The sequence below is a fragment of the Panulirus ornatus genome, chromosome 52 (genome assembly GCF_036320965.1).
Source record: "Panulirus ornatus isolate Po-2019 chromosome 52, ASM3632096v1, whole genome shotgun sequence".
Classification (NCBI taxonomy): Eukaryota; Metazoa; Arthropoda; class Malacostraca; order Decapoda; family Palinuridae; genus Panulirus; species Panulirus ornatus.
The window spans coordinates 13,691,763-13,704,496 of record NC_092275.1 but is presented as its reverse complement, the minus strand read 5'-3'; the positions used below and the strand labels follow the sequence as shown (position 1 = coordinate 13,704,496).

Below are 12,734 nucleotides of genomic sequence, written 5' to 3'. Positions count from 1 at the left end.
TATTCCTGGTAAATTATATGGGAGGGTATTGATTGAGAGAGTGAAGGCATGTACAGAGCATCAGATTGGGGAAGAGCAGTGTGGTTTCAGAAGTGGTAGAGGATGTGTGGATCAGGTGTTTGCTTTGAAGAATGTATGTGAGAAATACTTAGAAAAGCAAATGGATTTGTATGTAGCATTTATGGATCTGGAGAAGGCATATGATAGAGTTGATAGAGATGCTCTGTGGAAGGTATTAAGAATATATGGTGTGGGAGGAAAGTTGTTAGAAGCAGTGAAAAGTTTTTATCGAGGATGTAAGGCATGTGTACGTGTAGGAAGAGAGGAAAGTGATTGGTTCTCAGTGAATGTAGGTTTGCGGCAGGGGTGTGTGATGTCTCCATGGTTGTTTAATTTGTTTATGGATGGGGTTGTTAGGGAGGTAAATGCAAGAGTTTTGGAAAGAGGGGCAAGTATGAAGTCTGTTGGGGATGAGAGAGCTTGGGAAGTGAGTCAGTTGTTGTTCGCTGATGATACAGCGCTGGTGGCTGATTCATGTGAGAAACTGCAGAAGCTGGTGACTGAGTTTGGTAAAGTGTGTGGAAGAAGAAAGTTAAGAGTAAATGTGAATAAGAGCAAGGTTATTAGGTACAGTAGGGTTGAGGGTCAAGTCAATTGGGAGGTGAGTTTGAATGGAGAAAAACTGGAGGAAGTGAAGTGTTTTAGATATCTGGGAGTGGATCTGGCAGCTGATGTAACCATGCAAGCGGAAGTGGATCATAGGGCGGGGGAGGGGGCGAAAATTCTGGGGGCCTTGAAGAATGTGTGGAAGTCGAGAACATTATCTCGGAAAGCAAAAATGGGTATGTTTGAAGGAATAGTGGTTCCAACAATGTTGTATGGTTGCGAGGCGTGGGCTATGGATAGAGTTGTGCGCAGGAGGATGGATGTGCTGGAAATGAGATGTTTGAGGACAATGTGTGGTGTGAGGTGGTTTGATCGAGTGAGTAACGTAAGGGTAAGAGAGATGTGTGGAAATAAAAAGAGCGTGGTTGAGAGAGCAGAAGAGGGTGTTTTGAAGTGGTTTGGGCACATGGAGAGAATGAGTGAGGAAAGATTGACCAAGAGGATATATGTGTCGGAGGTGGAGGGAACGAGGAGAAGAGGGAGACCAAATTGGAGGTGGAAAGATGGAGTGAAAAAGATTTTGTGTGATCGGGGCCTGAACATGCAGGAGGGTGAAAGGAGGGCAAGGAATAGAGTGAATTGGAGCGATGTGGTATACCGGGGTTGACGTGCTGTCAGTGGATTGAATCAAGGCATGTGAAGCGTCTGGGGTAAACCATGGAAAGCTGTGTAGGTATGTATACTTGCGTGTGTGGACGTTTGTATATACATGTGTATGGGGGTGGGTTGGGCTATTTCTTTCGTCTGTTTCCTTGCGCTACCTCGCAAACGCGGGAGACAGCGACAAAAAAAAATATATATATATATATATATATATATATATATATATATATATATATATATATATATATATATATATATATATATATATGAAACATTTTCATCTGTAGGTTTCTTTCCCTTGTACAGAAAGTTCTAAGAATCATACTGCTCATCACTTGACTCGATAACTGCCATTTTCTCAATATGTTCTCAGAAACCTAGTTTCATATTTGTGTGGACACCTATGTCTTTACATTTGTCCATGTTTCTATCACTTATCCTGTTAAGCCTTGATGTGGCATTACTAATTAATCCTTTCTTGACCCATAACTTATTCACTTAGATTTTTTTCATATTTGATTGCCATTTCCCTTATTAGTGAGGTAGCACCAGGGGAAAACAAAGAAAAGCCACATTTTCTCAGATCCATTCTCTAGCTCTCATATGTAATGCATCAAAACCACAGCTTCCTATCCACCATCAGGTATCAAAATTCTTTCCATGGTATTCTCTGGCTGCTTCACATGCCCTAGATCAGTCATTTGACAGCATGCTGACCCCTATATATGACATAATCCCAATTCAGTCTATCCCATTCACACCTGTCACCCTCCTGCATGTTCAGTCCCCAATTACTTAAGATCTTTTTCACATCATCCTTCCATCTCCAAGTTGGTCTTCCCTTTCTCTTTGTTCCTTCCCATTCTGACACATATAACCTCTTTGTCAACCTCTCCTCACTCATTCTCTCCAAATGTTCATGCCATATCAGCACACCCTTTTCAGCTCTCTCAACCACACTCATTGTATTACCATACCTCTCTATTAGCCCTTTATTACTTATTCATTCAAACAACCCACACCTCATATTGTCCTCAAACATTTCATTTCCAACACATCCACCCTCCTCCATACAACCTCATATAGCCCATGCCTTGCAACAATCTAACATTGTTGGAACTACTATTCCTTCAAACATACCCATTTTTACTCTCTGCAGTAATGTTCTCTCCTTCCACACATTCTTCATTGCTCCCAAAACCTTCACCCATTCCCCCAACCTGTGACTCACTTCCACTTCCATGGTTCCATTCTGTGCTAAGTCCACTCCTAGATATCTAAAATGCTTTTCTTCCTCCAATTTTTCTCCATTCAGACACATCCCAATTAACTCAACCCTACTGAATATAATAACCCTCAATTATTCACATTTACTCTTAGTTTCTCCTTTCACACTCTTTTCCAAACTCATTCACCAACCTCTGCAGTTTCTCACTTGAATCAGCCACACCAGAGCTGTATCATCAGCAAACAGCAACTAACTGACTTCCCAGTCCCTCTCATCCCCAACAGACTGCTTACTTGCCGCTCTCTTCAAAACTCTTGCAGTTACCTCCCTAACCACCCATCCATAAACAAATTAAACAAGAATGGGGACATCACACACGCTTGCTGCAGACTGACCTTCACTAGGAATCAGTCGATCTCCTTTCTTCCTACTCGTACACATGCTTTACTATCTTGATACAAGCTTTTCACTGCTTCTAGCGGCTTACCTCCCAACCATATACTCTTAAGACCTTCCACAAAGCATCTCTATCACCCCTATCATATTCCTTCTCCAGACCCATAAATGCTACGTACAAAACCATCTGTTTTTCTAAGTATTTCTCACACACGTTCTTCAAATCAGACACCTGATCCACACATCCTCTACCACTTCTGAAACCACTCTGTTCTTCTCCAGTCTGATGCTCTGTACATACCTTCACCTTCTCAATCATTGCACTTCACCATGATCCATACATACATTGAATCAACACCACAGCTCCCCCTTTCTTAATAAATATATTCTACAGCAATACCAACATGGGCAACTGAGGCCCTAATTAAGGCCATTCTGTTAATGCTATAAATACACGTTGAGCATCCCTAATCTGAAAATACGAAATGCTCCAAAATCCAAAACTTTTTGAGCGGCAACATGACATGACAAGTAGAATATTCCATACTTGACCTCACTTGCCCATGCTGGGCTCTTTCGTTCTGTTGGCGCCAATTTGATACAAACCATTGTCATCACCAGACCTATGTGCATTACTCACTGTGTTTTTTGTTAATTCTCTGCTCTGTGGTACAAAGATATTTTACCCCTGTGGGTAACAGTGATGGAAAAAGAGGAAGGAAAATTATTAAAGATAGTGTATAAATTACCTTCAGGCTAATTGTATATGAAACATAAATGGATTTTGTGTCTAGACTTGGGTCCCATCCCCAGGACGTCTCATTATGTATTTGCAAATATTCCATAATCCCCCCAAAATCGAAAATCCAAAATCCTTCTGGTCCCAGGCATTTCAGGTAAGGGATACTCGACCTGTATATATACCCTAGCTTGAGCCAGGAACCCATTTTATCGATCAGCCCCCTAAGGGTAGATGACTAGCTGGGTTGACTGTGGACCGACTGTCATAACCAGGATTCAAACCTATACGCTCGACCCAGGGCAGCCCATGAATGCGTCACAGTCAGGGATGGTAACTGCTACACCACAGGAGTCCATATGGAATAATCGATCTAGCTTCCTGGTTGGACTGTCAAACATTTTTTCTCTGATTTATTTTTGACATGTTTCATAACATTTTTGAAGACTTAACAACTCTGTATCATTGCTGAAAGGTTTAACACATTTTCTTTCATATCTTCAATTTGTTGTCATACATAGATTATTAACTTGTTGCAGTGGGTCACATTGGTGTGTGTGATCTAGTATTTGCTGATAACTGCAAGGAAAGTGCACTTTCATGCAATGATCACATCATCAGGGGAGATACAAGAATAAGATAGAAGACGTACAGAACAGTCAGTTTATGTACAAAGAGAGGCAGAGATAAGACGCCATGGTACACAAGTGTTTCCGGTTGATGGTGTTTGGGTCTGGTACTGTGCCTGTCATAAATTGTATTGTATGGACAAGACAGGGAACTGTTTTCAAATTTTGCCTCTGGCAAAGCTATCTAGTTTGTATAGACCTTCTCTAATATTCATGTTACAATTCTTTGTGTATTTGATAAGAGGAGATTCTTTTGGTCAGGGGGTTATAACTGAATTATCACTACTCCAGTCAATACAGTGGTCATAATTTTTAACCTGATTAAATAGAGCATTTGATTCTTTTCCTCTTCTTATACAATAGTTTTGTTGCTTAAGTCTAACAGAGAGATCCTTACCAGTCTGCCCAATATAAAATGTATTACAGCTTTTACAAGTTATTCTGTAAACTCAGCCCACAGAATTTTCTGGTGATTTTTTTATGAAGATATTCTTAATAGTATTGTTAATGCTGAAGGCTACATTCACATTAAAGGTTTTAAGCAGGCTGGGGAGTAACATTTTATCACAAAATGGGAGAACTAAAAGATTCATGGTATCAAAGTGAAGTTTGAGGTTAACTCTGTAGAATGATTTCTTTTTTGATTCATCACTGCTATTAACAATATGAAAAAAGATAGTGAACTACATATAACTAAAGCAGACAAGGCTAACACAGTTGTGATCATGGACAAAGTTGATTATTTGTCAAAAAGATTATCTTTTACTTGATGATACAACACACTTTACACTAAATGTTGGAATAATCACAAACGCCACCTTTGAACCAGAATCATGACTGGAGGTTGTAGTTAGATATGAAAGAGGGACTAACAAGAACATCATTAGACGGCTGTGTTTTAGAAAGAAGTAAGATGTTAGGAGGGGTATTAGACAGATGGTGTTTAACTGAGGAAAGGTTGTTAGAGAGACCATGAATGTTGGTATAATGGATAGAAAAAGAGGAAGGTCTAACAGAGAGGGAAAGGTTTTGGGAGGAGCCGGTACTACTACTGCCAAGAGCCCTCCCTCTCACTGGCAGCAGAGTCAGGCACCTGCCTCTTTATTTTCTTCGCTTTCATTTTGTCTCATCTTTATTTAACTACTTCCTTGTTATTATTTCTCAAATTTTTTTCATTTTGATCTGTATTGCTGTTTAGTCTTTCATTTGAAGATAGAAAGAGTGTTTTGAAGAACTGATGAATATGGGAGAAGGTGAGCCATGCACTGGTATGGATGATGGAAGAGGATACAAGTCCAAGGGCCTATAGTTGGTTTAACCTGAGCACATGAAGCAGTCAGATAAAACCATGGAAAGATCTTTGGAACCTGTTTGTAGACAGGGGGCTCTGGTTTTGATGCATTACATATGAGAGTTAGAGAGTGAATGTGAGTGAATGAGGCCATTCTTTGTTTATTCTTGGTGCTAGCTCAATATTTTGGCAATTGAAAAAAAGCTGGATATCAGTCAGTGTAATGACAGACCACATTTCTTTAACTCTGTTGAGGACAACAGAATGATTTAGGTCATTATATGGTTAATCAGACTCACATTGTCAACAGTGAACCATTTACTAAAAATGCAAAGAAAGAGCAACAACAGGCCATAGCAAAAAAATTGTTTTATTAGAGTTTTGAGTAAATTGATAAGTTAGGTATTGAAAGTGTAAATATAGAAAGTTTACAGAGGCTTAAAAAGTTTTGTTTTAAAAGAGGAAATGTAAAAGATGGGGTCTTGTGAATGCAGGACTCTTACTTTGTATAGTACAGAGTAATAGTTGCAAGTAGGTAATTCCACTAAACATAAAGACCTGTTATGTGACAGCAGTACATTAGGTGATGATTGAGTTGGGAGCAGTGCTGCTTGTACTGGGAACTCAGGATTTATTGAATATGTATGGGTCAGCCTTACTGAGGAGAAAACGATTTTTGAAACTGTAAATGCGTCTTCCAGAGTGAAAGTTTCAAGTCAGATTGTTTATGTTTCATTCATATGGAGAATAATTTTTTAGTCTTTGGAGGCTGATTTCTTAGCAAAGACAGTAGTATCAACAAACAGGGTAGGCTGTTCTTCTCATTCAGCTTTTTCCTGATGATTGGTATCATGATATCCATCAGAGTATGGTGTATTCTTGGTGCCCAGTGTATACTTTTTGAAGGCATATGATAGAGTTGATAGAGATGCTCTGTGGAAGGTATTAAGAATATATGGTGTGGGAGGCAAGTTGTTAGAAGCAGTGAAAAGTTTTTATCGAGGATGTAAGGCATGTGTACGTGTAGGAAGAGAGGAAAGTGATTGGTTCTCAGTGAATGTAGGTTTGCGGCAGGGATGTGTGATGTCTCCATGGTTGTTTAATTTGTTTATGGATGGGGTTGTTAGGGAGGTAAATGCAAGAGTCTTGGAAAGAGGGGCAAGTATGAAGTCTGTTGGGGATGAGAGAGCTTGGGAAGTGAGTCAGTTGTTGTTCGCTGATGATACAGCGCTGGTGGCGGATTCATGTGAGAAACTGCAGAAGCTGGTGACGGAGTTTGGTAAAGTGTGTGGAAGAAGAAAGTTAAGAGTAAATGTGAATAAGAGCAAGGTTATTAGGTACAGTAGGGTTGAGGGTCAAGTCAATTGGGAGGTGAGTTTGAATGGAGAGAGGCTGGAGGAAGTGAAGTGTTTTAGATATCTGGGAGTGGATCTGTCAGCGGATGGAACCATGGAAGCGGAAGTGGATCATAGGGTGGGGGAGGGGGCAAAAATTTTGGGAGCCTTGAAAAATGTGTGGAAGTCGAGAACATTATCTCGGAAAGCAAAAATGGGTATGTTTGAAGGAATAGTGGTTCCAACAATGTTGTATGGTTGCGAGGCGTGGGCTATGGATAGAGTTGTGCGCAGGAGGATGGATGTGCTGGAAATGAGATGTTTGAGGACAATGTGTGGTGTGAGGTGGTTTGATCGAGTAAGTAACGTAAGGGTAAGAGAGATGTGTGGAAATAAAAAGAGCGTGGTTGAGAGAGCAGAAGAGGGTGTTTTGAAATGGTTTGGGCACATGGAGAGAATGAGTGAGGAAAGATTGACCAAGAGGATATATGTGTCGGAGGTGGAGGGAACGAGGAGAAGAGGGAGACCAAATTGGAGGTGGAAAGATGGAGTGAAGAGGATTTTGTGTGATCGGGGCCTGAACATGCAGGAGGGTGAAAGGAGGGCAAGGAATAGAGTGAATTGGAGCGATGTGGTATACAGGGGTTGACGTGCTGTCAGTGGATTGAATCAAGGCATGTGAAGCGTCCGGGGTAAACCATGGAAAGCTGTGTAGGTATGTATATTTGCGTGTGTGGACGTGTGTATGTACATGTGTATGGGGGGGGTTGGGCCATTTCTTTCGTCTGTTTCCTTGCGCTACCTCGCAACCGCGGGAGACAGCGACGAGGTATAAAAAAAAAAAAAAAAAAATTCCCCTTATAATTGCTGTTTACTCATATTCCCATTGCTTGCTGGATATCCCCTAGTGACATATTATTTTATAGATGTGTTCAACCTACCAGTGCCTGCTTGGTAGATTTAGGCATTCCTTAAGTAGCTACATATTATTGTCTTTGCAAAAAAAAAAGCCTTGATAATTAAGATTGGTTTATGTCTTACTCATAATGATTTGTCATTTGAAGGCTGGGTATGCAAGTAACTTTATGGTCAAATAATTCTACTGTGATAGAACAATGTTTCTAATATTTAATGATTTTACTTCTTCCACAGCAACCTGTTAGGTTTTGTCTTCAGATCGGAATTTGAACATTCTAATGGGGTTGATAGTGTGCAGAATATAATGAAGCATCTCCTGTCCCTCCTTTCCTCTGAAGTGGCTGCAGCTGTCAAAACTTCTTACCAATATTTTTCACTGTTGAATAGCTATTGTCAGCAGGTAAGTAACCATGTCATTAGTTACACTCTAGTGTTAGGTGCACTTGTGCTACCTCATTGGAAATTTTCATTTACATGTTTTTAGATTCTTTACTTAAGCATGAATGGATCAAGAAGAATATGTTTCTTGCCATGAAAGGACTGTGCTGAACATTGAAATTTCTTGAGACTAAATCCATTAAGGTGGCATTTTGATAAATATAACTTTTTGAAAGGTTGAAATTCCCATCAATATTCCACAGTGCTGTACATGATAACAGACAAATGGTTCTTTTCTTAGGTATTAAATGCTGAACATGTCACGGGTACATATCCTTATCATTCTGTAATCCCAGAACCATTTCACTGAAGGAGCTCATGCAGTTTTAGGCTTCAGTGGAAATGGTGGACTTCTTTGGAGTGGGAAGTTTCTCAGTATGACTGTACTCCTTTTTGTCAGCAGATGATGATACAGATTTGCCAGAAGTGGCTTTTCACTCATGATGCAACCACAAGCATGCATAGCCTGGTAACACATCAGAGGTACTTATCAAGGGACTTACCCATGAGGCATCAATCTTTGTCCAGCCGTTGGTGCTTACAGATATGAATATGCTCTCCTGTTAAGACTGTAGGTGCTTTCTGTATACATTTTTTAATATGTATTTGTCAGAATAATTTCTAACATTCCATAACATTTGACATTCGAGAGGACTACTTGAATTTATGGAAAAAATTTCATAGTAAATGAAATATTATTGAGAGAAAGGAACATGTTAGTTCCTTAAGGCAAGTAATGCTTTTGAATCTAGAATCAGCAGTTCAACTGGTTGTGCTAAAGAAAAAAGCAAAAGAATATGTACTATACATTGGGGAAGAGGAGAAAGAACATTAACCACATACATCAGATGTGTTGTAGAGGAACTAAAGGGCAAGAGCAAGAGAATGGAAATCCTCTTCTCTCACATTGCTACTTTCTAAAAACAGAAATGGAGGAAGATCCAAGTTAGGATTTTTCCTGAAAGTTTCAGGCTGGGCTATTTGAATGTATGTGTAATGATGAGGGTGAAAAGATGAGAGATACATGGATGATGTGGCATTGAGCACAACAGAGATGAAGTTCACATGGGTATTATAGTTTAGGAATGTTAAGAGGAGTAGTGTCTGGGGTTAATAAAAGGACAAAATCAAAGGAAGGGGAAGCTTTTTTGATAAGAAATGAGCTTTAGGTTTATGCCAAAGGGTGGAAGGAATTGAGTTCAAGGTTTATGTGGGTTAGAGTGCTACCATATCCACTCTGAGGTATCTGAAACATCCCTTTTCCTCCCAATCCAGTCCATTTAAACTCATATTCTAAAGCTAATAACCTTGCTTTTATATGCAGTTACTGTCTACTTTATCCTTTCACACTCTTTCACAGCCTCTGCAGTACTCATTCAAATCTCCCACCAGTGTTTTGTTATCAACAAACAAGTGACTCACCTCCATTACCCACCCATCCCCAACAGACTGAATACCTGCTCCTCTCCCCAGTACCCTTGCATTAACCTCCTTCACACCACTTAAAAACAAAAAAGCTACCATGGTGACATCACACACCTATACACAAACCCACCCTTGTGTGATCCAGATCTGTATGTGCTGTATGTAGTCCTTCTGTTCCTTTAGATATTTCTTGGACACATTCTTCAAAGCAATCACCTGATCCACACATCCTTTACCATTCCTGAAGTCACATTGTTACACCTTAATCTGAAGCTCTGTTGCATGCACTCATCCTCTCAGTTATCACTCTCCCATACAACTTACAAACTACGCTCTACAAACTCGCACCTTTGTAATTTGCTATTTCATGTGTGGCAGGGTGGTGATGGGAATGGATGAAGGGAGCAAGTATGAATATGTACATGTGTATTATGTATATATATTATTTATTTATTTATTTTGCTTTTTCACTGTCTCCCGCATTAGCAAGGTAGCACAAGGAAATAGAGGAAAGAATGGCCCAACCCACCCACATACACATGTATGTACATACACGTCCACACACTCAAATATACATACCTATACATCTCAATTAATACATATATATACACACACAGACATATACATATATACACATATACATAATTCATACTGTCTGCCTTTATTTATTCCCATCGCCACCTTGCCACACATGGAATAACAACCCCCTCCCCCCTCATGTGTGCGAGGTAGCGCTAGGAAAAGACAACAAAGGCCCCATTCGTTCACACTCAGTCTCTAGCTGTCATGTAATAATGCACCGAAACCACAGCTCCCTTTCCACATCCAGGCCCCACAGAACTTTCCATGGTTTACCCCAGACGCTTCACATGCCCTGGTTCAATCCATTGACAGCACGTCGACCCCGGTATACCACATCATTCCAATTCACTCTATTCCTTGCACGCCTTTCACCCTCCTGCATGTTCAGGCCCTGATCACTCAAAATCTCCCTCACTCCATCCCTCCACCTCTAATTTGGTCTCCCACTTCTCCTCGTTCCCTCCACCTCTGACACATACATCCTCTCGGTCAATCTTTCCTCACTCATTGATATATGTGTATGGGTGTTTATGTATATATATGTTTATATGAGTGGAAAATTTTGGGAGCCTTGAAAAATGTGTGGAAGTCGAGAACATTATCTCGGAAAGCAAAAATGGGTATGTTTGAAGGAATAGTGGTTCCAACAATGCTGTATGGTTGCGAGGCGTGGGCTATGGATAGAGTTGTGCGCAGGAGGATGGATGTGCTGGAAATGAGATGTTTGAGGACAATGTGTGGTGTGAGGTGGTTTGATCGAGTAAGTAACGTAAGGGTAAGAGAGATGTGTGGAAATAAAAAGAGCGTGGTTGAGAGAGCAGAAGAGGGTGTTTTGAAATGGTTTGGGCACATGGAGAGAATGAGTGAGGAAAGATTGACCAAGAGGATATACGTGTCGGAGGTGGAGGGAACGAGGAGAAGAGGGAGACCAAATTGGAGGTGGAAAGATGGAGTGAAAAAGATTTTGTGTGATCGGGGCCTGAACATGCAGGAGGGTGAAAGGAGGGCAAGGAATAGAGTGAATTGGAGCGATGTGGTATACAGGGGTTGACGTGCTGTCAGTGGATTGAATCAAGGCATGTGAAGCATCTGGGATATGTGTATGGGTGTTTATGTATATATATGTTTATATGAGTGGATTGGCTGTTTTTCATTTGTTTCCTGGTGCCACCTTGCTGATGCTGGAAACAGCGATCAAGTATGATAAATAGATAAATAATTCATTTGTTAATTTCTTTATGTATTATACTTGATTGCCATTTCCTGCTTCAGTGAGGTAGCACCAGGAAACAGACGAAGAATGGCCCATCTACTCATATACACATGTATGTATATACATAAGCGCCCATAAACATTCATTTACATATACATATCAATATATACACATACATATACATACGCAGACATATACATCTATACACATGTACATATTCATACTTGCTTGCCTTCATCCATTCCCAGTGCCACCTCACCCCACAGGAAACAGCATCACCACCCCTTGCATGAGTGAGGTAGCACCAGGAAAACAGACAAAAAGGTAATGTTTGTTCATACTCAGGCTCTAACTGCCATGTGTAATGCACCGAAAACATAACTCCCTATCCACGTCCAGGCCCCTTACACCTTTCATTACTTACTCGATCAAATGGAAGAAATGGAATAAAGAAACAAATAAATTGATTTATTGGAATGAGGTTAGTAAATAAGAATACATATGCAACTGGTGATATGATCATTAGTTAATTATGGTGCTTTGCTTTTTTGAGTCAGAAGTTAAAGTTTTGCAAAAGCCAAATATGGAAAATTCTTTTTCTGTTCACCAAGGTACAAATTAATATCTGGCCTGTGTGACGAAAATTAAATACAGTTTGATATAATGTCCTTGATTACCATAGATAATGAAGCATATGGTCTAACTTTTCTCAACTAGCGTAAGATTAGGTTTGGGGACTTTGGGTGTAAATATGATGATCTAAGAGCAATATCTGAAAGAAATCATTGTGAGACAGAAAGGATAAGGCAAATAATGTAGATGTTGCACAAATATAAAAGCAGTGGTAGAATTTTTTTCATTACTATATGTATAGACAGTTAGAACCAGCAAACATTCTTTATTCTTGCATGCCATGAATCTGACAATAATGTCTTATTCACACTTTTTCCAGCTTGGAGAAATCCTGCATCTCACAGATTTTTTTTTTTCTAGGGCCAAGTCCAGTGTCAGCAGATCCTTGTCTTGGGTGGTTTCTCAAGCCTCCTCAGCTTCCTTCTTGGCCCGTCAGACTCAGACAAGCGGCGATGGTCATCCATGCACACCCAAGAGTTTGGTCCTCTTCACTCAGTAATTGCAACAATAATTACAGCATATGACATGGTTGCCCACCAGACCACAGGTAACAAATATGGTCTTGATAAATATTCAAAACAGATTGATGTCACTAGGTATCTACTCTGCTTTTAAAACTTTCTGTTCAAGTGGAAGCAT

At 40.1% G+C, this 12,734-nt stretch overlaps 1 protein-coding gene across 3 annotated transcripts in view; it reads left to right on the top strand.

Moving 5' to 3' along the window:
- The window catches only part of LOC139765085 (ubiquitin carboxyl-terminal hydrolase 24-like), a 255,707-nt gene that overhangs the window by 223,380 nt on the left and 19,593 nt on the right, over window positions 1-12,734 (top strand). For all 3 annotated transcript variants that reach the window (XM_071692247.1, XM_071692245.1, XM_071692246.1), the window contains 2 exons: window positions 8,039-8,204; window positions 12,456-12,642. In XM_071692247.1, the coding sequence (XP_071548348.1) occupies window positions 8,039-8,204; window positions 12,456-12,642 (353 nt within the window). The remainder of the gene's footprint in view (window positions 1-8,038; window positions 8,205-12,455; window positions 12,643-12,734) is intronic.